The sequence below is a fragment of the Amphiura filiformis genome, chromosome 10 (genome assembly GCF_039555335.1).
Source record: "Amphiura filiformis chromosome 10, Afil_fr2py, whole genome shotgun sequence".
Classification (NCBI taxonomy): Eukaryota; Metazoa; Echinodermata; class Ophiuroidea; order Amphilepidida; family Amphiuridae; genus Amphiura; species Amphiura filiformis.
This window is the reverse complement of record NC_092637.1, coordinates 52,209,773-52,235,119: the sequence shown is the minus strand read 5'-3', so window position 1 is coordinate 52,235,119 and position 25,347 is coordinate 52,209,773. Positions and strand designations below refer to the sequence as shown.

At 38.2% G+C, this 25,347-nt stretch overlaps 1 protein-coding gene across 1 annotated transcript; it reads right to left on the bottom strand.

Moving 5' to 3' along the window:
- Positions 1-335: 335 nt before the first annotated feature.
- Positions 336-25,217, bottom strand: LOC140163014 (DNA nucleotidylexotransferase-like). Its single transcript, XM_072186351.1, has 10 exons — positions 25,039-25,217; positions 20,994-21,216; positions 19,119-19,229; positions 17,841-18,026; positions 16,702-16,773; positions 15,195-15,318; positions 14,265-14,397; positions 12,034-12,181; positions 10,328-10,741; positions 336-686 (listed from the first exon to the last, which is right to left on the bottom strand). The coding sequence occupies exons 1-10, from the start codon at positions 25,212-25,214 to the stop codon at positions 600-602; spliced, it is 1,674 nt and encodes a 557-aa protein (XP_072042452.1). The 5' UTR covers positions 25,215-25,217; the 3' UTR covers positions 336-599.
- Between the last annotated feature and the right edge of the window lie 130 nt (positions 25,218-25,347).

The following is a 25,347-nucleotide window of genomic DNA, read 5'->3' as shown; positions in this document are numbered from 1 at the left end:
AGTAAAAACGTAAATAATGGGTGAGGCGCAGCCGAACCCATTATTTAAATGGTTTTACTGCCGAGGACACATTATTTGCATGTAAAGGATAATGCTGCACCCTTTATTTCTATTCTATTACCACAGAGAAAATATCACATTTTTTGCCCAAATATTTCAAGTTGTTTACCTCAAGGTGGAGCGCCCACGCGTAGCCAAAGCGTAAGTGATAGCGTAGTATTGCAGAACGCGTAACAAGCGTAATGTTTTATGAGAATGCGTAATAATGCTAATATACTGCATCGCGCTTTGCTGTGCGCTATGATGCGAGAAGAACATAAAGTTCGTTGCCCTGGCCACTTTATTGCTAATAAATGGTCTTTCACGTGACATGTTTCAACAAATCACAGTGCACGATTTTGAATAATGGGTCGTGTGGGTAATAGAATTAAAAATCATACTCCCTCCCCGTGTGGAAGACTTTGGCTAAATCTTCCCAAAGAAGAGTGCGGATTTTAAATGTTATAGCCCATTCATGTCTGTTGATCAATCTTGGAATAGTTACATCAAACACTGGGTCAAACATTGCAATACATATCTGTGCATATCCCTTTCAAGATTTAACAGTTCCTGTCTACTGGTTCTCTGTATTCCAGCTTTAGATGATTGAATATGTCCTCTTCTGTATCTGCTGGTAGACTCTTAAACTGTAATTATAATAAGAGGAGAAAGTCTCGCATAAATTATAGAATAAGCTTTCTATCTGTATCTCACAGACAAAGAGACTGATTCTGATAATTAGGTCTTGCTTAGGTTATTGCCTGGGTGTTAGCTAGCCACCCGTCTACCTGTCCAATAATAAGGTCTTGCTTAGGTTATTGCCTGGGTGTTAGCTAGCCACCCGTCTACCTGTCCAATAATTAGGTCTTGCTTAGGTTATTGCCTGGGTGTTAGCTAGCCACCCGTCTACCTGTCCAATAATAAGGTCTTGCTTAGGTTATTGCCTGGGTGTTAGCTAGCCACCCGTCTACTTGTCCAATAATTAGGTCTTGCTTAGGTTATTGCCTGGGTGTTAGCTAGCCACCCGTCTACCTGTCCAATAATTAGGTCTTGCATAGGTTATTGCTTGGGTGCTAGCTAACCACCCGTCTACCTGTCCAATAATTAGGTCTTACATAGGTTATTGCCTGGGTGTTAGCTAACCACCCGTCTACCTGTCCAATAATTAGGTCTTGCATAGGTTATTGCCTGGGTGTTAGCTAACCACCCGTCTACCTGTCCAATAATTAGGTCTTGCTTAGGTTATTGCCTGGGTGTTAGCTAGCCACCCGTCTACCTGTCCAATAATTAGGTCTTGCTTAGGTTATTGCCTGGGTGTTAGCTAGCCACCCGCCTACCTGTCCAATAATTAGGTCTTGCTTAGGTTATTGCCTGGGTGTTAGCTAGCCACCCGTCTACCTGTCCAATAATTAGGTCTTGCTTAAGTTATTGCCTGTGTGTTAGCTAGCCACCCGTCTACCTGTCCAATAATTAGGTCTTGCTTAAAGGTGAACCTCATTGAAAATAAAGTTATATATCAATGAAAAGCTTATGATGTCAGGATACTAAAAATTATTTTTTCCGATTTTTTTGATTGCCAATAAAGCTGAAAAATTAAAAAATGAATGAATTTTTGGTCTTTTTAAGGCGCCCAAAAAGCACCCAAATCAATCGTCTATGACCTTGGGAATGCTCGTGGACGTAAGCTCAGGGTTCGCAGTCACGTGATCCTACTCGAAACACGTAAACAAGACTTGCTTCCTGTACTTTGCAAGCTGCCCGGCAAGTCTGATTTTCACAATAAACATGATGATAAAGCTTGAAATTAGAGGAATCTTCAAGTTGCTGGTTCCTTCTATATATATTGGAAATAATAGAATTATTGTCAACACATAAATTTTCCGTAAATTATTGACAAAATCAGTCATAACTGGCTGGGTATAACTGGGTAATTGAGTTTGAATTTGGCTGGGATCAATCCCATGCGCAAATGCTTGCTGCTACCGAAAGTACCGTTCATGTCATGGACTGAATAAACATGATCGAATAACAAATTAAATACTTGTTTGTGACATTCCCTATTCTTGATTCATTTTAAAATATCTGATTAAAAAAATATCGTCTTGCAGTAATCAAAAATTAATAAAGAACCGTCGATTTCGTCAAATCCAGCCCATATAAAGGTTTTCATATTTAGCGCATTGCGGTAATACATTCTTTCCACACAATCACGATTGAAAGAAACAGATACTCGGGCAGATACTTTATGATAAAATAAATACAATTTAGGCTTAGTAGACCGTTATTAAATGGAAATCTGAATAAAATTAAAACATTGTCACTTGTGTCACGATTCTTTAATGATAGTACAATCAGTGTAAGGTACTGAAAAAGTGAAACATTCATGTTTTATGGATTACCGAACACGATGCGTAAATTGCTGAAGAAATGGCAGGGACCGGGGGCAGGAACGGATATGCACAAACACAGCGACTCGCTTCGGGCTTCATCCACCGGCAGCACTTATGCGTTGTGTGTTCCATATATCTGTGGTTTCATGGGGTGTTTCAGCAGATTTGATCAATCGTTCCCTTATATTAATTTGGAACATTTACAGGAATAAATTTTGCTGATGAAGTAGCAATAAGTTGGAAATATCAGAATGTGAATATCAAATCGGTCATTTTGTCTGCAAGTAAGTACAGTACAGTCGCGGATACTGAACACTCGGCGTAGTGAGACTCAGTCAGTCACTGAGCTCATCCCGTATGTATCTATATACAAGTTCGTCTATCATACATGACCGCCATGACCGGTTGTAAAGCTAAGAAATAATTAAAAATCCTGTACATGTACCTTATTCTATTCCTTCATTTTCCTTTGATAAGTTCATCTCAACTTGGTGTGACGATCTGAACTGGTAGCACTAGCAGTTATTTTTTGCAATCTGTTTTCATTCGGCGAATCTTCGCTCTTCGTGCTTGACTGTAATATTCCCTATGCATATCGTGGATGGCTTGGCCTATCCCAAATCACCCGCCAGCACTTTTCCCATTTTTAAATCCCCACACTTTATTCAGGAACTTCATTCTTGATTTGATCATGATATTTCCTTAATGTAATTCTTATTTTATTGAAGATATTTTTCATGTAAAGTTGACAATGACTGAATTGGCCCGATGCATGCCACAGTAATACACGGACATTGTGTTTACAATCAAACCCGGAAGTAACTGTGTGTCCCTGGGCTGGCGTCATCAACTAAAGCGCCCAATTTGAACGATTTCGCTTTTGTAATTTAGGGGGTGCCAATATCCAATCTTTGCATGGAGATTATGTCTAGCCTGGTACGCTATGCAAATAAAAAATTTTCTTTTCTGCTTCCTGACATCATAAGCTTTCCATTGATATATAACTTTATTTTCAATGAGGTTCACCTTTAAGTTATTGCCTGGGTGTTAGCTAACCACCCGTCTACCTGTCCAATAATTAGGTCTTGCATAGGTTATTGCTTGGGTGTTAGCTAACCACCCGTCTACCTGTCCAATAATTAGGTCTTGCTTAGGTTATTGCCTGGGTGTTAGCTAACCACCTGTCTACCTGTCCAATAATTAGGTCTTGCTTAGGTTATTGCCTGGGTGTTAGCTAGCCACCCGTCTACCTGTCCAATAATTAGGTCTTGCATAGGTTATTGCTTGGGTGTTAGCTAACCACCCGTCTACCTGTCCAATAATTAGGTCTTGCTTAGGTTATTGCCTGGGTGTTAGCTAACCACCTGTCTACCTGTCCAATAATTAGGTCTTGCTTAGGGTATTGCCTGGGTGTTAGCTAACCACCTGTCTACCTGTCCAATAATTAGGACTTGCATAGGTTATTGCCAGGGTGTTAGCTAGCCACCCGTCTACCTGTCCAATAATTAGGTCTTGCATAGGTTATTGCTTGGGTGTTAGCTAACCACCCGTCTACCTGCCCAATAATTAGGTCTTGCTTAGGTTATTGCCTAGGTGTTAGCTAGCCACCCGTCTACCTGTCCAATAATTAGGTCTTGCTTAGGTTATTGCCTGGGTGTTAGCTAGCCACCCGTCTACCTGTCCAATAATTAGGTCTTGCTTAGGTTATTGCTTGGGTGTTAGCTAGCCACCCGTCTACCTGTCCAATAATTAGGTCTTGCATAGGTTATTGCCTGGGTGTTAGCTAGCCACCCGTCTACCTGTCCAATAATTAGGTCTTGCATAGGTTATTGCTTGGGTGTTAGCTAACCACCCGTCTACCTGTCCAATAATTAGTTCTTGCATAGGTTATTGCCTAGGTGTTAGCTAGCCACCCGTCTACCTGTCCAATAATTAGGTCTTGCTTAGGTTATTGCCTGGGTGTTAGCTAGCCACCCGTCTACCTGTCCAATAATTAGGTCTTGCATAGGTTATTGCTTGGGTGTTAGCTAACCACCCGTCTACCTGTCCAATAATTAGGTCTTGCTTAGGTTATTGCCTGGGTGTTAGCTAACCACCTGTCTACCTGTCCAATAATTAGGTCTTGCTTAGGTTATTGCCTAGGTGTTAGCTAGCCACCCGTCTACCTGTCCAATAATTAGGTCTTGCATAGGTTATTGCTTGGGTGTTAGCTAACCACCCGTCTACCTGTCCAATAATTAGGTCTTGCTTAGGTTATTGCCTGGGTGTTAGCTAACCACCTGTCTACCTGTCCAATAATTAGGTCTTGCTTAGGGTATTGCCTGGGTGTTAGCTAACCACCTGTCTACCTGTCCAATAATTAGGACTTGCATAGGTTATTGCCAGGGTGTTAGCTAGCCACCCGTCTACCTGTCCAATAATTAGGTCTTGCATAGGTTATTGCTTGGGTGTTAGCTAACCACCCGTCTACCTGCCCAATAATTAGGTCTTGCTTAGGTTATTGCCTAGGTGTTAGCTAGCCACCCGTCTACCTGTCCAATAATTAGGTCTTGCTTAGGTTATTGCCTGGGTGTTAGCTAGCCACCCGTCTACCTGTCCAATAATTAGGTCTTGCTTAGGTTATTGCTTGGGTGTTAGCTAGCCACCCGTCGACCTGTCCAATAATTAGGTCTTGCTTAGGTTATTGCCTGGGTGTGAGCTAACCACCTGTCTACCTGTCCAATAATTAGGTCTTGCATAGGTTATTGCTTGGGTGTTAGCTAACCACCCGCCTACCTGTCCAATAATTAGTTCTTGCATAGGTTATTGCCTAGGTGTTAGCTAGCCACCCGTCTACCTGTCCAATAATTAGGTCTTGCTTAGGTTATTGCCTGGGTGTTAGCTAGCCACCCGTCTACCTGTCCAATAATTAGTTCTTGCATAGGTTATTGCCTAGGTGTTAGCTAGCCACCCGTCTACCTGTCCAATAATTAGGTCTTGCTTAGGTTATTGCCTGGGTGTTAGCTAGCCACCCGTCTACCTGTCCAATAATTAGGTCTTGCATAGGTTATTGCTTGGGTGTTAGCTAACCACCCGTCTACCTGTCCAATAATTAGGTCTTGCATAGGTTATTGCCTAGGTGTTAGCTAGCCACCCGTCTACCTGTCCAATAATTAGGTCATGCTTAGGTTATTGCCTAGGTGTTAGCTAGCCACCCGTCTACCTGTCCAATAATTAGGTCTTGCATAGGTTATTGCCTGGGTGTTAGCTAGCCACCCGTCTACCTGTCCAATAAATAGGTCTTGCATAGGTTATTGCTTGGGTGTTAGCTAACCACCCGTCTACCTGTCCAATAACTAGTTCTTGCATAGGTTATTGCCTAGGTGTTAGCTAGCCACCCGTCTACCTGTCCAATAATTAGGTCTTGCTTAGGTTATTGCCTGGGTGTTAGCTAGCCACCCGTCTACCTGTCCAATAATTAGTTCTTGCATAGGTTATTGCCTAGGTGTTAGCTAGCCACCCGTCTACCTGTCCAATAATTAGGTCTTGCTTAGGTTATTGCCTAGGTGTTAGCTAGCCACCCGTCTACCTGTCCAATAATTAGGTCTTGCTTAGGTTATTGCCTAGGTGTTAGCTAGCCACCCGTCTACCTGTCCAATAATTAGGTCTTGCATAGGTTATTGCCTAGGTGTTAGCTAGCCACCCGTCTACCTGTCCAATAATTAGGTCTTGCTTAGGTTATTGCCTGGGTGTTAGCTAGCCACCCGTCTACCTGTCCAATAATTAGGTCTTGCATAGGTTATTGCTTGGGTGTTAGCTAACCACCCGTCTACCTGTCCAATAATTAGGTCTTGCATAGGTTATTGCCTAGGTGTTAGCTAGCCACCCGTCTACCTGTCCAATAATTAGGTCTTGCTTAGGTTATTGCCAGGTGTTAGCTAGCCACCCGCCTACCTGTCCAATAATTAGGTCTTGCTTAGGTTATTGCCTAGGTGTTAGCTAGCCACCCGTCTACCTGTCCAATAATTAGGTCTTGCTTAGGTTATTGCCTAGGTGTTAGCTAGCCACCCGTCTACCTGTCCAACAAGGCGGTTCTCGAACCACGAGTCTCGCCTGCTTTTGCGACCGCCTGCTTTTTCAATTACTTTTGGTAGCGGTAAATGAATGTGGCGGTTATCGGCTGGGCACGATTATCTGGCTGATGGTGACTGTACCCACCAAGTGTCATGCCCATGCAACAGTTTTTACAAATTTGACCTCAGATGACCCCTGGTGACCCTGAAATGACCTTCCAAAAACTTGGCTCTAAATGTTGACTGGACCCACCAAGTTTCATGCCTCTCCGACAGTTTTTACTAATTTGACCTCAGATGACCCCTGTTGACCCTGAAGTGACCTTCCAAAAATTTGGCTTCAAATGTTGACTGTACCCACCAAGTTTCATGCCCATACGACAGTTTTTACTAATTTGACCTCAGATGACCTCGAAATGACCTTCCAAAAATTTGGCTTTAAATGTTGACAGTACCCACCAAGTTTTATGCCCATCCGACAGTTGTTACAAATTTGACCTCAGATGGACCCTGGTGACCTCGAAATGACCTTCCAAAAATTTGGCTTAAAATGTTGACTGTACCCACCAAGTTTCATACCCATACGACTGTTTTTACTAATTTGACCTCAAATGACCCCTGGTGACCTCGAAATGACCTTCCAAAAATTTGGCTTTAAATGTTGACTGTACCCACCAAGTTTCATGCCCATCCGACAGTTTTACTAATTTGATCTCAGATGACCCCTGGTGACCTCGAAATGACCTTCCAAAAATTTGGCTTAAAATGTTGACTGTACCCACCAAGTTTCATGCCCATACGACTGTATTTACTAATTCGACCTCAAATGACCCCTGGTGACCTCGAAATGACCTTCCAAAAATTTGGCTTTAAATGTTGACTGGACCCACCCACCTACATCCCCATACGTCCCCTTCTACTCACTCGTCCGAACAGATGACCCCTGGTGACCTCGAAATGACCTTCCAAAAATTTGGCTTCAAATATTGACTGTACCCACCAAGTTTCATGCCCATCCGACACTTTTTACTAATTTGACCTCAGATGACCCCTGGTGACCTCGAAATGACCTTCCAAAATTTGGCTTTAAATGTTGACTGTACCCACCAAGTTTCATGCCCATACGACAGTTTTACTAATTTGACCTCAGATGACCTCTGGTGACCTTGAAATGACCTTCCAAAAATTTGGCTTTAAATGTTGACTGGACCCACCAAGTGTCATGGCCATACGACAGTTTTACTAATTTGACCTCAGATGACCCCTAGATGACCTCAGTGACCTTGACCCACTAACCAATACGAACCGGTTCTGTCTCGGGTCAAGATGCACCCACCCACCAAGTTTGAGGAACGTGCGACTCATAGTCTCCGAGAAAATAGGCAGAAAGCAAACTTTAACCAAAATTTTAACCAAATTTGTCACATACACACACACCCCTACACACATACATACATACACCCATACATACGGAAAAGTGATTATATAGTCTCCTGCCTTATCAGGCGAGACAATAATTAGGTCTTGCATAGGTTATTGCCTAGGTGTTAGCTAGCCACCCGTCTACCTGTCCAATAATTAGTTCTTGCTTAGGTTATTGCCTAGGTGTTAGCTAGCCACCCGTCTACCTGTCCAATAATTAGGTCTTGCTTAGGTTATTGCCTGGGTGTTAGCTAGCCACCCGTCTACCTGTCCAATAATTAGGTCTTGCTTAGGTTATTGCCTGGGTGTTAGCTAGCCACCCGTCTACCTGTCCAATAATTAGGTCTTGCTTAGGTTATTGCCTGGGTGTTAGCTAGCCACCCGTCTACCTGTCCAATAATTAGGTCTTGCTTAGGTAGTCAGGCTCACATCACACACTATAGGTGGCGCTATTCGTCCATAGGGAAGTGGAATGTGCCTGTACGGTCCAAAAATGGCTTTACTGTGGGGCTCAATGGAAAAAATTACTAAAATTAATTTTGACAACCAAAACCTAAGTGATGTTGACTTATGTTGGTACTGGCATAATAATGGATTCATAAGCTATCACATAGTGCATTCTATGTTCCACCAAGTGGACACTCGTTAAAGCGCAAAAGCAATTTGTGTGCAAATCAAGACCATCCAAAACAGCTTTCTTACAGTAAAGAATAGGAGGTCATCTGGGGTCACATACAGTAGTGTACATTGTACATGTGCCTGCTGTCACAATTTCACACACAAAATTTTGGACAATTTGGCGACACTATTTTTGTCTGTAACTTCAAAAGTATATGCACTAGAAACATGATTGACCCCTTATTGTTTAGGTAATTTGATTCTCTTTCAAAAGAAAGAACTTTCAGCTAAAAATATTGAACTTCAAAATTTTATGAACATACCTAGCTTAGGTTATTGCCTAGGTGTTAGCTAGCCACCCGTCTACCTGTCCAATAATTAGGTCTTGCTTAGGTTATTGCCTAGGTGTTAGCTAGCCACCCGTCTACCTGTCCAATAATTAGGTCTTGCTTAGGTTATTGCCTGGGTGTTAGCTAGCCACCCGTCTACCTGTCCAATAATTAGGTCTTGCTTAGGTTATTGCCTAGGTGTTAGCTAGCCACCCGTCTACCTGTCCAATAATTAGGTCTTGCTTAGGTTATTGCCTAGGTGTTAGCTAGCCACCCGTCTACCTGTCCAATAATTAGGTCTTGCTTAGGTTATTGCCTGGGTGTTAGCTAGCCACCCGTCTACCTGTCCAATAATTAGGTCTTGCTTAGGTTATTGCCTAGGTGTTAGCTAGCCACCCGTCTACCTGTCCAATAATTAGGTCTTGCTTAGGTTATTGCCTAGGTGTTAGCTAGCCACCCGTCTACCTGTCCAATAATTAGGTCTTGCTTAGATTATTGCCTAGGTGTTAGCTAGCCACCCGTCTACCTGTCCAATAATTAGGTCTTGCTTAGGTTATTGCCTAGGTGTTAGCTAGCCACCCGTCTACCTGTCCAATAATTAGGTCTTGCTTAGGTTATTGCCTAGGTGTTAGCTAGCCACCCGTCTACCTGTCCAATAATTAGGTCTTGCTTAGGTTATTGCCTAGGTGTTAGCTAGCCACCCGTCTACCTGTCATTCTGGATGGGCAGTTTGCTCCTGGGACAGTTAATGCCTGTGACAATTGCTCAATTCTAAAGAATAATGCTTCAATAAGTTCTGTAAACTCAAAACAAACCAGACTAATAAATTAAGGCTCTGTCAGTAGTTATTTGAACTGACTGACACATAGAGGATGCAGAGGTCTGGTTTATGTTTTCAGGGTCAAATAATATTGTGGACCTGCATCATGCAGTTTTGGTAAAAATGGTGGGCACTTGTTAAAAAGACCCAGACAAGGATAAAAATATGATTATTCTTCAAGCAAATATTTTAACAGATCAGAGAAATATACATGAGGACTGGTTCAATATTATTCATAGGCCAGTAACAAAAGCTGCATGCAATTTGGCAATTGGCATTGTAACTTCCAGTTTTGATAGCAGTTTTGGGACACTTTGACCTCTGACATATCGGGGAAATTGATGTAACTATTATTCATTCATTTGTTATTGTAATAATGTTATCATTAACAATATTTTAAATAATTGATTTATGAAATAATCATATTTTTTAAACAATTTTTTATTGTAGTAAATATATTTTAAATAATATTATGTAAGCACAAAAAAACCCATAATTTTCCTGAACAAAAGTGTCCCAAACCTGCAAAAACTGTCCCACAATGCATTGCAAATTTCAAAGCCGATTTGGATAATTTGGCCATTTGATGCAGATCACAATTCAAGTACAGCGTAATAATAACAAGTACGGAAGTACCTCACCAGGGCTGATACTTACATTCACTTTATCATAGAGCCCATGACTGGTTAGTGTCATATTCATTTCTTTGTTAGCATAGTCTCTAATTGATCTGTTAAACATCCTTGATCCAGTCCATCCCATTAATGCATAGGCATACTGACTTGCAGGTGCTATGATTAAATCCACACGTCTAGCTACCCATGATCTGCTCTCACTGGTTCCAACACCCCTATTATCAACATTAGTCTGTTCCAGTTTCATCTGTTTTGGAGCTGGTGAGTCATCATCAATGTCTTTTACGGCACTAGTCTCTGCATCACTACTGCCATTTTGCTTTTTAGTATGTTTCTTCTGTTCAATCAGATGTTTTGGAAGTCTAAAAATGCTAAAACATCTTTCATAGTGGTCTAGATGACTTCTTCTTGCCTGTGCTGGTCTGGATAGAACTTCCTGTAAACAGTAAATAAGGAAACCCAAAATCAACATTGGTCATGTTTTTTTTAGCAGTTCATCAGAATTCTTTGAAAATAAGTTCAGAAAGATGGTGCATGTGGTAAAGAAAATCACCGCAACCAATCACACACTGGCGATAGCGTGTTTGATGAGTTTGTGGCGAGAAGTTCATACCAATCATGTATTGCATTGCTCTTACTTCACACAGTGAATGCTTGCCCTTCACTGACCGACCCCTTTAAAAAAATTTTTTTTAGTTTTTAGTTTATATAATTTTAATGGTGTATTTTGCATATTGAAGGTCTGAAGTGAAGTATTGATGTATCTTTCCACATGACCAATGCTCATTGCCTACAGGGCTATACAGTAGCGAGTCATTTATAAAAAAAATACGACTGACCGACCCACCCCAAAAATCCCACTGGAAGGCAATCGAGCAATTTTTTTTTCTTGGCCTAATGTCCACATCCACCTTGTGCTCTTGGGGTCATGTCACATCAACCAAAATTATGTGTCTTTTCCAGTGTATAATGCACTCATCAACTGATCAAATGACATCAGGTCCAAGGTGTAGGACTGCATGATTAGACACAAAAACAACTTTCCTGCCAAAAATGGTTTGAAATAGAAAATGTCAGTTTTTTATAATATTGGATTTTATTTCTATCAACTCTACATTTGAGACATGATCAAGGGGAATGAATGGGTTTTACCTATGTTTCTAATAAAGAGGACATTTAGAGCTTTCAGAAACTGAAAACCTGTTGATATGACTTTTCTTTGCGAAGTTACGTCAATTTATCAATCACTGAAAACAATATAAAACAAAAGAATTTGAACACTTTCTTTGTCAATAGGTCAAAATCAATATTAGCGACATCCGACTCATTTTCCTTGATCAAGTCACATTTATGCTATCAGTGAAGTCATGAAGTTCTCTTGTATACATTCAAGGCATAATGATGCTTTCCATATATGTGTATACATCCATATCAAAAGGATGCACTTGTCGGCTGCTACATGTGTCTCATTTCACATAATAACTAGAAATAAATACCAGACTCATCTCCGAAGTGGATGTCACTTCAAATTATCCCAAGTCACATGGTTTATGAATACAGATAATATTTCTTATACAATTTGACTTGGGATGATTTGAAGTGACCTACACTTGATATGAGTCTGGTATTTATTCCTAGCTATTATGTGAAATGAGACACATGTAGCAGCCAACAAGTGCATCGTTTTGATATGGATGTACACATATTCTAAACCCAAGTTGCCCTTACCTTAGTGAATGAGCTGTTCTGTATGTCAGTATATTCCAGTAATTCTCTTTTGTGGAGGTTCTTGAGTAATTTTGCTAATAGGCTTTCTTCTTTACCATCTTCTGGATGCGACATTAGTAGATCTACATCATGGCCACTCTCCTTACCCCTACATAAATCACATGTGTCATTAGTGACTCATCATATAGCATTTCACAAATTATCATTAGTAAACCTATCATTCAAACATATGCATCATCTAACAACGTGCGTGATCGGTCGAGAGATGGGTATAAGAATATTAATGGCCGGCTGCTTAAGCATGACGATTTTGGTATCAAAAAAAAACACAGGAAAATTGCACTTTAAAGAAGTTTTAATAATAACCCCAATTCTATAAATAAAAACCCAAATCATACATAAGACATTATTTATTAACAGTGTGTGATTGGTTGAAAGCCGAGCATAAACAAAGTTTTTGGCTTCATGGCTGCTTTAGCTTGACGATAGCGGTATAGAAAAAAACATACAAAAATCTCATATTTAAAAATGTTACATCTTATTTTTTATTGTTATTTGTTAAAATACAATCATCGAATGTTGAGGAATGTATCAACTGGGTTTGTTATAGAACTGAGTGCAAACCCCCAATTTAGTAAGCATGCAGTCTATAACCTTGGAAACTTAACAATATATATATATATATCTTTTATCTATCCATCGTTAAATGCCTAGCATTCTTATGTCTCCCTTGCAAAATTAATCCATTGAAACATACAATACATTTCAGTAAAAATGTGTCAAAATGGTAAGAATACCACCCTTGCTCTCTACTGACTGCTCCCATCTGCTGAGTGTGTAAAAAGAGTTCAGTTGCTAGCTTCACTGCATAATTAGTGCATATCCCCATCATATATGATTGTGAGTGCAGTTTGTTTTACATACAGTTTAAGTCAATATTTGGCCCCTTGCTAGCAAGCCATGGCACCATAATACAGTCAGTGACGCCAACGCCTCGCCTTAGGCGCACACTTGCGCTACTCAAAAAAGCATGCCGCTACTTGCCTAAAATTGGGCTACTTTTGCCAGTCGCAGGCCGCGGCAGTAATTTGATGTATTTTCCTTTCAAGCCGATTTATAAAGGTTTTGAGTCTCTGAAGCTCCAAATTGCAATTACAATGGGTTTTGTGACCATTTATTGATCGGTCAGTAACTTCCCAGTAAGTACCGGAAGTTTTAAAGTCAAGTGCTTTTCCGCCCAATTGGGTGTTTTGTTTTGTGTTCTAAATGCGGGTAAATCCGCCCAAATATCCGGTATTGGGTGCTTTTTTGGAAGCTTAAAAAATTGGGCTACTTGAAAATCTTTTTTACCGCGGCCTGGCGAGTCAATGCGCCGCGCATTGATGCTGAAAAGTTTTGGCAACACTGAATACAGTCACTGCCACTATCTAGTCACAGCCCATTAACCTTCAAACATTCTTAGTTTAAAGAAAAGAATGGACGACAACACTGGTATCAAGAATGGAATGCAATGAACAATGAAATCACACATACAATGTATTCACAACACACAAGTTATACTATTGAGGCATTGTTTTGTGTGTGCATCTATGTGGCATCTTTAAACGCATGCATGTGCATGCTAGCGCTTTGAGCAAACGCTCCCGATTTGAAGCTGCACCCACTGAAATGTGCATTGATGTCACTTCCTCAGTGAAAAATAGTATTCAGCTCTTGATTTAAGACAGATACTTCAGATATGGTATTTAAAAGGGCATTTCGTGATCCACAGCATCATCCCCCCACTTGGGTTTATGTACTAAATATTTCTTGCAGATTAATTCGTTTAGCAAAGATATCGTGAAATTTGAATTTTGTTCTGGTGCACCAGAACGAAATTACAACACTTTGTCTATGGAGCAGTGCAATATTATACATAATCATGCATAACTCGCAAACGCACGATCGGAAGCAACTGAAATTTTGGGAATAAACTTTTTCGTGGATATCTACTGAAATATGTTATAAAAAGAAGATGCTAGAATCACAAAATACTCCTTTAAAGAAACTGATAAATACACCTTATCTAAGCATGCTTAATTTGATGCAAACGTGTAACCTTTTTATTTGTAAATGCAATATAAGACCGTATAAATTCAGAAAAGAGACAAGGTCATAGTCTATGAGGACTTCCGCTGCTATACAATTCACTTTCAATCATCATAGAATTTAATATTATCAAATGCACACACCTTATGAACCCTCCTGTGATGACTACAGTTGTACCAGGTAAGATTCGTTCTGTTTCTTCTACCACTAAGTCCCTGATAACTTCAGCCTCGATACGATTCACTGGGGTGTTCAAGTCATCATAGAATTCAACTCCTTGAGAGAAAAAAAAAACAGAAAAAAAACTATGTACTAATCTAATTTTGGGATGTTATCATGCAATAGGAAATAGTTGAATGAAAATCAATATTTTGAGATAAGGCCATGGCTGTTACAGTACATTAGGGACGCACCATTAGATATTATTGGGGGGGGGGGGGCTATGAGTTTTTGGTTTTTTTAAACTTCCCCCACTAGTGAGATGAAAAAATATTTGCCTCATTGATGAGTAAAAAAAAAAGATTTCCCTACCAAACTCTGTATAAAGGTATACATTAAAAGGTGGCAAAACCAAATTCCCCCACTGGTACAAAAAAAATTCCACCGCCTTTGACAGCAAAAAAAAATATTGCCTGACCCTAACTCCCTATATAGCCCCGATAATATGTAATGGTGCATCCCTCATCATCATCATCATCAGCTACAAGCTTTCTCCAACTAATGCGATCTTGGGCAAGCGAAACAATTTTGTTTGGCTCCAGCATCCCTTCAGTATCTCCCAGGAGGTGCTGGACATACTGCAAGTACAGTGTGCGCGGCCGTCCCGGTTTCCTCTTCCTATGTGGTGCATCCCTAACTGTTTGAAAGTCAGGATACTAAACTCTAATTTTGTCCCAGTATCTTCCCCCCCCCTGCTGTTCCAATGTTTTTGACAGGCAGAGATATATAAAGTATAAGCCCACCCTATTTTGTAATGGAATCGCCCATCCAGGGTGCACTTATTACCAGAATGGTGAGGAGTACTTTATATATATTGTACATATTCATGAGAATTTTGGCTTAGTCTGTCATACCTTTTCTTTGTTCCTTTGTTAGAGACACATCTGGCGCATCCAATACATCTTTCAGAGTGCGTAAATCTTTATCATACCACTTCCTAGAAGTAGCTGCACCACAACCAAACACCCCAGTAAATACCTACAAAGGGGGAAATAAAATCATATCACTGGCTTTGGGTAATAATATGTTGATACACATTACCTGAGGGTGTGCATGATGATTGGTTGAAAGCAGGTCCTAAACAGTCACAATACCATGCCTATACTGATTAGGCCAAGTAAAATAAAAAACATGTTTCACGTCTGGGAAAAAAAAAAAAAAAAGAGGAAGAGGGGCTTTTTATTTTTTATTTTTTATCGCAAAATTAGTGTAAATACCCATAATTAGAGCTGTTATAGCATATACAATAATGCCTGGAAAAAGGAGGAGGCCTCTTTTTATTTGTTGTTCTGAGAGATAGGCCCTCTCTAACTATCACAAAACCTTATAAAAGTGTTTCTTGTATATTACTAACAAGGTTATAGAAAGCATCTCTACTTCATAGACATATTTATTGAAAAGTTATAACAGAATTTCAAAAAATAAAAATAAAATTGAAGAAACTTCAAAAAAGGAAGCGGGAGGGGATGTGAAACATGTTTATTTTTTTATTTGGCCTTATAACAATTGTGGGTTGGGATATAAGAAAAAAAAACAATTGTTTTACTTCACTCTTGTTATTTTGAAAAATAAATGTTGCAGCAATACCAGCATACCGTAAAACCTCGTCTATAAGCATATGTGACATGATCAAGAGGAATGAGTCGGATGTCGCTAAGGCCAAAAAAAAAAAAAAGTTGTTGTGTTGCCCTCAACCGTCCGACCCTAAATCCTGAAAAATCAGGGTCATTTTTTTTTTTTTTTTTTTTTTGAATGATGATTTTTACAGATTTGTTCAAAAACTCAATGTTTTTCACTTAAAATTAATATTTTATTGAAAGACTAGTCTTTAATTGATGTCTAACAGGAATACAGAAGTCAAAATTGACAAATGTCCCCTAATTGAAGAAGCATTATTTAATACTTGAGGGGAATTTTAAAAACTGAAGGTTTAAAAAAAAAATTTTAAAAAAAAATTTAAAAAATCCGACCGTCCGACCCAAATTTCCCATTTTCCCACTAGAGGGCAACACAACAATATTTTTTTTTGGCCTAATATTGTTTTCGAGATATTGGCAAAAACAGTGTTCAAATTCTTTTGTTTTATATTGTTTTCAGCCATTGATAAATTGCTCATAACTTGGTAACCAGATGTCCGATTTTGACGGGGTTTGCATCAAAATTTTCCCTACCCCGCAATCGCACATCCGGGCCACTGGGCATAAAATCGCAAAGTAAATATGAACACCTATTAAAGCTTTGCGTTCATTATATACATGTAACATGACAAACAGTTGTTGAAATATTTGTATATTTGAATCAATCAACCAATTTACAAATCAATCAATCAACCAATCATTTAATCAATCAATCATTTCATACCTCCATGGTCTGAAACCATTTATCTTCTCTAATGTTATCGATTTCTGTAGAAAACCCATCTTCAATCAGCTCCTAATGAAAGAAAAGGGAAAAATATAACATGGAAACATTTTAAAATATTGTTCAAACTTGGAAGCCTTAAGGGGGTACTACACGCCTGTGGTAAATTTGTGGCTATTTTTGCATTTTTCTCACAAAATAATAACACACTGGTAACAAAATTTATGTATATTATTGGTGCAAGGGATTTAATTACTACGCTGAAATTTCAGTGACTCAAGACAAGCGGTTCAGTATATATGATAGGAAATCAGGTACATCCTAGCGGTACCTTATTTCTTATCATAAATAACGAACCGCTTGTCTTGGGTCACTGAAATGCCAGTGTAGTAATTGGATTTCTTGCCCCTATATTATACGTAACTTTTGTTACCAGTGTGTTATTAGTTTTTGAGAAAATGCAAAAATATACTAAATTTATCGAGGGTGTAGTACCCCTTAATTTCAGTTAAATATACTCCTGGTATACCTGGGGGAAAATCCAGGAGAGTTGAGGGCCCAGTGGCCTGAACCCCTCTGGAAAAAAAAAACAATCTCAAAAATAAGGATCTGCATTTGGGTAAACCCTTCCCCTCACTACGGAGCAACTTTAGTACATTTCTGCATGTAATTCTCTCTACATGTACATTGATGAATAATATCGATAATTAGCAGTCGTCTCCTTTTCTTGGTATAAGTTTAATGGGTTTCTATGGCCTTCAATTTAGTATTACATATATTTCTGAATAAAACTTGACAACAGCTAAAATATAATATTATAGTAGAAATACCAATTGAATGAACGCAGCTTCAACAGCTGTACTCGATCCAATCACGATCATAATCGTGTATTTCAAACTACAACGCGAACACACGACCTTGGATACAATGATGTGCACACAATTGGGTCCATCACCTACACAAAGTACACTTTGCTAACTGCATGACTGATATACACTTTGGTGAATATTAAAGATGGGACTTTATTGATGTGTGCGCTCGGTGCAGTAATAAACACTGAACAATATATTCGTATTGTAATAAGCACCCTGATGGTCAGGTAACCTGAGAATTCTGGCTACTTTATCTTGTATAATTACCTGAATGACTTTCTTGCAATGTTTGCCCCCTCTCAAATCATAGAGGTTCTGCACATCTCTCATACTCCGTACTGGTTTGGGTAAAGCTTTGAGTGCAGCTGAAGCCTTACGGAATGCTAATGCCCTGGATTGGTTCTGATCTCCACCTAGGAATTCAGCATGCTTCTCCAAGCTTTCCAATGCATCCTGTACACAGGAAAAATTGCAAGCAGTTGATTATAAAGATTGAAATCCAGCTACTCAAAACTTGTGATCATTATTTATCAATTTAACAATGTTACAACAAAAATCATGACTTTATCTTTATTATAATTGTGTGATTTTCAAACTCATCTTGAGCGGTGGTGGGTTACTCTATGAAATTATGCAGGTTCACACTACAATTTTGGCATATCTGATTTTTATGGGTCCCTTCAACGTTTTAAACCTTGATACTGCTTGCTCCTGCTTAAAATGAAATTAGAGTCCCCACTAGGCACCAATAACATGGATCAAACTGACACAGTTATTCAAAGAAGATTAGGCCATTTTAATTTAATAGTTCGTCTCAAAGCCCTTCCCAAGTTAAAAACCTATTGCTGAATATGTTTTTTTATAAGTTTCTTTTTTTACTTTTTCTTATCTGTGGGACGAGCTTTTTGACAAGAATAGACCATCTCTCAAGGAGGTTTTACTGTGGTCAAGATGAAGAATTATATTGAGATTTACAATCAGGTGATTTTGGTAATGCGCACAGGAGGTTTGAGACAAACTATTAAATTAAGATGGCCTTACTAGTTAATATTGGCTGGAGAAATGGTGGTTCTCAAAAGTCTTAAGTAAGATTTTTTTGTTTGTTTCAACTTGCCCAATTGCAAACTGTTTCAACTTCATGTAATAACAAACTGTTGAAGCCTTTACTGCTTGCAATACAGTGGCGTACCGTGGCCGCCCCAACCCCGGGGGGCTGAAGAAAATTCAATTTTGCTGCCCCTTCCTCAACAGCACGAAAAGGAAAGGGTTTTAGGCGGTAGCACCCTAAAAGCACCACATTTTGATGTATAGTACCATTTTTTCAAAAGTTTTTATGCTTTATCAAATTTTTCCGCCCTTTTTTATTTTGCTGCCCCTTCTTCTTCCGCCGCCCCTTCATTTGGCCGCCCCCTGCTTTTACCCCGGGGGGCTGGCACCCCCAAAGCCCCCCCAAAATATGTGCATGCAATATGACCACCGGTCCTGCAGCTTTCCCAGTAAACTACACAGTTTTAAAAATCAGATAAAATTACAAGTTATACTGACTGTAAGGAGTTTGTTGTGATGCTTGAGTGGTGTTCTTCTTTGACATGCAAACCTTGCATCTTGGTAGCCACTATTCCTGATTTGTTCTGATGATGGACAAATAGCAACTACCTATATATAGGAGGAAAAAAAGCAGACAAATATAAACTGTTTTTTCCTTTTAAATTTAGTGTTTGCTTTCAAGCCTTATTCTTCATACCATCGACTTTGCAAAAGTGCTTTTCATGAAACACAATGGTCAAAATATGAACTGCATAAGTCGTTCAGATTCAAGTTTTATTTTTCCACTTGATTATAACTATGCATTAGGCAAAAAAAAATTTGTTTGTTTGTCCACGTCCGACCAACCATGTACTCTGGTCCCGACTGTGTCTTTTTTTTTTTTTTTTTAATTTGTGTTGAATGTGCTAGTAAAACAGTGGTTAGTATAAATTTAAAGAAAGAAAATGTAAAGAAAATGAACAGTATAACATGCAGAACCATCTCAAGAGTTAAACCAGTAAAATGCTGTGTGTTTGACTTATTTACCAGTCTTCAAATTGTCAGTTTCAAGTGCAATATCTGTAAAAAATTTTTTTTTTTTTTTAAATCCGACCTACCGACCCAACTGTTTCATAAGCCTCTATGGACAAACAAACAATTTTTTTGGCCTTATAAATTAGGCCGTATAAAATTAATATTTTGGTTCTCGCCCAGAGGATTTTCATGAATTGATGAGGGAGGGAGGTGTTTTTTTTTTTTTTTTCAGTGTAAAATCAGCATTGTCTGTAGTTTTCGGTCTTTTCCAACAGTGCTTGAGGAAACGATGAGGCACTTTTTTTTTTTTTTTCAAATGTGAGATTCTGAGGTATAAACCCCCTAGAGTACCACAAAAAGACTTGAAAGTGGTCCTTGTTCTCTAATAAACTTATTTATATACATGAAAAATTCATAAATCATTCCAAAGTCTAAAATAATTGAAAAATCTATAAAAAAAAAATCTGACAAATCCCAGAAATTGAGGAGGGAGGGGACGAGAACCAAAACATTAATTTTATACGGCCTTATCTGCAAAGCTACATTTTTCAAAACCCTCACTGAAATTAGTAAACAATGAAAAACTGAATGCAGTGTATATAATTCCCAAATCCTAGCAATTCTAGGGTTGATTGAAGTAATTGCACTTCAAATGCAATTTTTATCTGGGTCATGCAGTCACACAAACCCTAGAAAGACTACAAGGTAGTTTAAATGTTACCGCAGATCAAAACGCCAACTTCCAAATATGATACCCAATTTTCATATTTTGCCAAAACTGGAACCCCAATATGCCCTGTGCTGAAAATGATACCATCTCCCATGTTCTTCTGCTAGGTGATGACTCATGTATATAAAGCCATTACAGCACTTAAAATTTCTCATTTGCCGTGGAAATGGAATGACAGCAATAGGTAATAGCATGAAACTGCAAACACAATAATAGTACCGTACTGACGCGAGTATAGTCCCACCCCGTTTTTGGGTGAACATTTTACAAAATTGGGGGTGGGACTATACTCGAATTAAAAAAAAAAAAAAAAAATAACACAAACTCAATGCATTTTGAAATCATTAATAGAGAATGACACGAGTACAAATTTATTCAAAACACATAGGCCTACAATATTTTTTTTAATCAACCATGAATGATCCTAGCATTTAGGTCTAGGTCCAGGGACACTCCAAAGCCGAAAAAATAAATAACTTAAAAAAAAAAAAAAAAAAAATTAATTTCTGACATTTTTCGAAAATTTGGGGTGGGACTTTACTCAAGGTGGGACTATACTCGGGCCAGCACGGTACTGTATGAGATTTACACATCTGGCGTTTCAACCCAGCCTAGACTGCAATAAATACCTTAGGTTTAGCTTTGAGTCTGTGTTCATCCTTCACTTCAACTGGTTTCTGTTCTTCCATACAAGCTGTGAACCAATCCATGCACACCACTTCAGCAGACTCAAGTCTTCTCTCAGCAATGGCTTGCCCATCCTTTGATGCTTTTAGTTTACTTGATATTGCTTCCAACACATCCTCTCTGTGGTCTAATTCAGCAACTATGTGTGTTATGTCTTCATCCAATCTGTACAAGAGCAGAGGCATCGATTTACTGCTGATGATATGGCAACACTCACTAATATGGCAACACTTACTTTTAAATACCTGAAAGGATGGCTCCTGGTTACCTTTCCTCACAGTTCACTTTTATGCATGACACCCATTCTAAAGGAACAAGGAGTCAAACAATTTTGGTCTTTTTGAACAACCATGGAATATTAATGCAAGTAAAAGAACTTTTCATGTGCTGCTAAATTGTGGAATAGTCTTCCTACCTGATTCAGGCAGATGTAATACATTGCTCAATTTAAGAAGTTGTTTTTGATAAAACCTGTGTTCATGGTATAATATGTCTTTTAAATCCGATTTGTCATCGTCATAGCCTGCCAAAAGCTTTGCATTTTGAATTCACCTTTCATACCTACTTAAATCCTTAATCAGAATATACCTTTATTTTTTCATTTTGGCATATTTGCAATACATACATGTACACATGTTCCAACTTAAATCTATGAGCAAATCGAGGGTTGACAAACAGAAGGCCTTAACTCACTTTTGGCCATTTTGAGATTTTGGTACCAAAATAATCTGTAATACCCACAGATTTTTAAAATCATAAAGCCTTAAGGGATCTAAAATAAGCGTTTATTATGCTTTCGACAGTATTTTTTGTGGGACATGAGAGCACCTCAGACCTATCGAATTGCATTCTGAAATTTTTTTTGAAAATTACAATATAATACAAATTTTATGACAAATTATAAAAATTTGATATTTTTCAAATTTTGATATAACAGTCCTCGAGTAATTATATAAATCTAATGATATATTCTTAAAGTGTATGTAGCAGGAAGGAAAAGCCGACGGTCAATTGAAAATTTTGACCTTTCGTATTGAAGATATGGATTTTTTTCCCCAAAACACCAAAAAGACCTAATTTGTTTTTGGTGTAAAAGGAAAAAAAATCCATATCTTCAATACGAAAGGTCAAAATTTTCAATTGATCGTCGGCTTTTCAATTTTTTCATCCCACCTACATACACTTTAAGTATAAATCATCAGATTTATAAAGTTTACTTCAAGTACTGTTTTTTTTATTAAAAATATCAATTTTAATGATTTGCCATAAAATGTGTATTAAATTGCTAATTTCAAAAATCAAAATTATTTGATATCAGAATGACATTCTTCGTATTCAGAATGCAATTCGATATGTCTGATGTGCTCTAATGTCCCAAAATAAATACTGTCCAAACGCTCATACCCCAGCCCTTAACTCAATCAACTTCCTATTGCATCTATAGCACAATAATACTTGGTCACATTTCAATGCAAAATATTATTTTACTCATTTTTCTCAAAAAGGCACTTTTTGAGTTAAATAAATAAATAATAAATAAATTTAATAATAAAGTAAAATTTCCGGCGGGCGCCATATCCCGTTTTTGTGATTGGTTGCAAAAACCTATCATTGCAATCGTAAGCCAATGAAAGAACGCGACGGCCTTTTACGGTATTAATCAATGTGACCCCCATGTGACCCGCCAGTAAAATACGTCTAACCTGATTGGTTTACAAAACTTCTTTGATAATTGCTAAGCCAGTCAGCGTGCTCGATGCTTAACAACCTCGTAGAGGTTTTCGAGAGGTGAATTCACGTGGTGATCCAGCGATCGAGTATAAATTCAGCTTGACAACTGCTCTCGCAGGTGCAATAACAATACATGGACACAATTACTGACATTTACACAATGAATTTAATGAAATATTTATGACATGCATCGGCAGGATTTTACGATGGAGGTAAGGTTTTCGGCCAGTCCCTGCGTGAATATCCTTAGTTTTCAGCATCAAAGATGCTTGCGATGACCATTTTTTTGCGGACTATTTGACAGGTATAACTATAGGTCGAAGGGTAGAAACGATGGCTGTACAATTGTACGGTACAAAATATACATTTTGCTATAGGCCTACATGTAGGCCTAAAATGTTGTGCACAAAATGACAAAAAATGTGTTTCCGTACATTACGCAAGTCTTGGGATGTGATACACATACTTTTTCCAGGCATTATTATATTTGCTAAAACAGCTCTAATTATGGGTATTTACACCGATTTTGTGATAAAAAATAGAAAATAAAAATTCCTTCTTCCTTAGCAAAAAGTCCACTCCACGACTATGTCTACTCTATGAATATGGTGATGAATGCACGCTAAATTGCGCGACACATGCCACATAGCTCCTTGGAATTCACGGTCGGAGCAGTGAGTTCCAATTATTGGAACTACTCTTTCTCCTTTCCACAAGACACAAAGTGCCCTGTGCTTTTATTTTTATTCTTCCTCCTTTTTTTCAAAACCCCGGATGTGAAACATGTTTTTTATTTTACTTGGCCTAATATCATTTTGGAAGAAAAAAAGAAAAATCTAAAAATTTAAAAAGATCGTACATTAAGGCTTTAAACATGTGTGCATGTGTGTTATAATTAAAGACAGAGATAAAAACAATTTATCGCAAAATTAACAATAAGGCGCCCGGTTATAAATCCGCGTTCAGCAAGTCATCATCACAACACTTGTACTTGTAAACAAACCATGATGCTCGAGTTTGATTGACAGGTGACGTCAGACGCGATAAATTGTCTTTATCTTTGTCTTTCATTATAAAACATAGCACTTTTTTTTTTTAATTTTAGCAGTACTGCGTGTACATGTACAGTTTACCGTTACGGTTCGCTATCTCTAAGGTTCGCTATCTCTAAGGTTCGCTATCTCTAAGGTTCAAGTTATCACTAATTACGAAAAAGGTTCGCTATACCTAAGGTTCGATATCACTAATTTTGAAAAAGGTTCGGTATTTCTAAGGTTCGATATCACTAATTTTAAATAAGGTTCGCTATCTCTAATTTTAAATAAGGTCCGCTATCACTAATTTATTGAAGGTTCGCTATCTCTAAGGTTCGCTATCACTAATTTAAAATAAGGTCCGCTATCTCTAATTTTACCAATCCCGGTATCCCTAAGGTTCGCTATCTCTAATTTTAAATAAGGTCCGCTATCTATAAGGTTCGCTATCTTTAAGGTTCGCTATCTCTAAGGTTCGCTATCACTAATTTCAAATAAGGTTCGCTATCTCTAATTTTAAATAAGGTTCGCTATCTCTAATTTTAAATAAGGTTCACTATCTCTAATTTCAAATAAGGTTCGCTATAGCGGTCCTTATTCAAAATTAGAGATAGCGGACCTTATTTGAAATTAGAGATAGCGGACCTTATTTAAAATTAGAGATAGTGGACCTTATTTAAGATTAGTGATAACTTGAACCTTAGGTATAGCTTAACCTTAATCAAAATTAGTGATAATCTAACCTTAGAGATAGCGAACCTTAATTAATTAGGGATAGCGAACCTGAAACAAAATTAGTGATAGCGAAGCTTAGGTATAGCGGACCTATATTGGAATTAGTGATAACGAACCTTAGAGATAGCGAACCTTCAATAAATTAGTGATAGCGGACCTTATTCAAAATTAGTGATAGCGAACCTTATTTTAAATTAGTGATAGCTTAACCTTATTTATAATTAGTGATATCGAACCTTAGAACTAGCGTAACCTTATTCTAAATTAGTGATATCGAACCTTAGAAGTAGCGGACCTTTTTTAGGTATAGCGAACCCTTTTCTCTATTAGAGATAGCGGATTCTGATCTCCATAGACTTTACACGTTAGTGATAGCGAACCTTAGAGATAGCGAACCTTAGAGATAGCGGACCTTAGAGATAGCGGGATGTCACCCAGTTTACCATGTCCATGGGTTTTAATACAGTACGGTATACCAAAAACTCACTCGATCGAATCAGCGACTCGGAAGCCTTTCCTGCGAGCTAACTTCTTCAGATGCTCAAAACGAACTCTCTGTATCTTTCGCTCAACAATAAATATGTTGACATCCTGAAATTTTACGACAGTCGGCTCTTCATTTCTCCCGCGGTTCTTTCTATTTTTACCCATGGGCGCAGACATCTTGGAAATTGCAACCTTTTATTATACCGTTTATTTAATGTAATTATCATAGATACACTTCAGATGTAAATATCTTTAAATATTACAATGAATCAAAATTACTACAATTTTAATAAAGTAAATTACATTATTT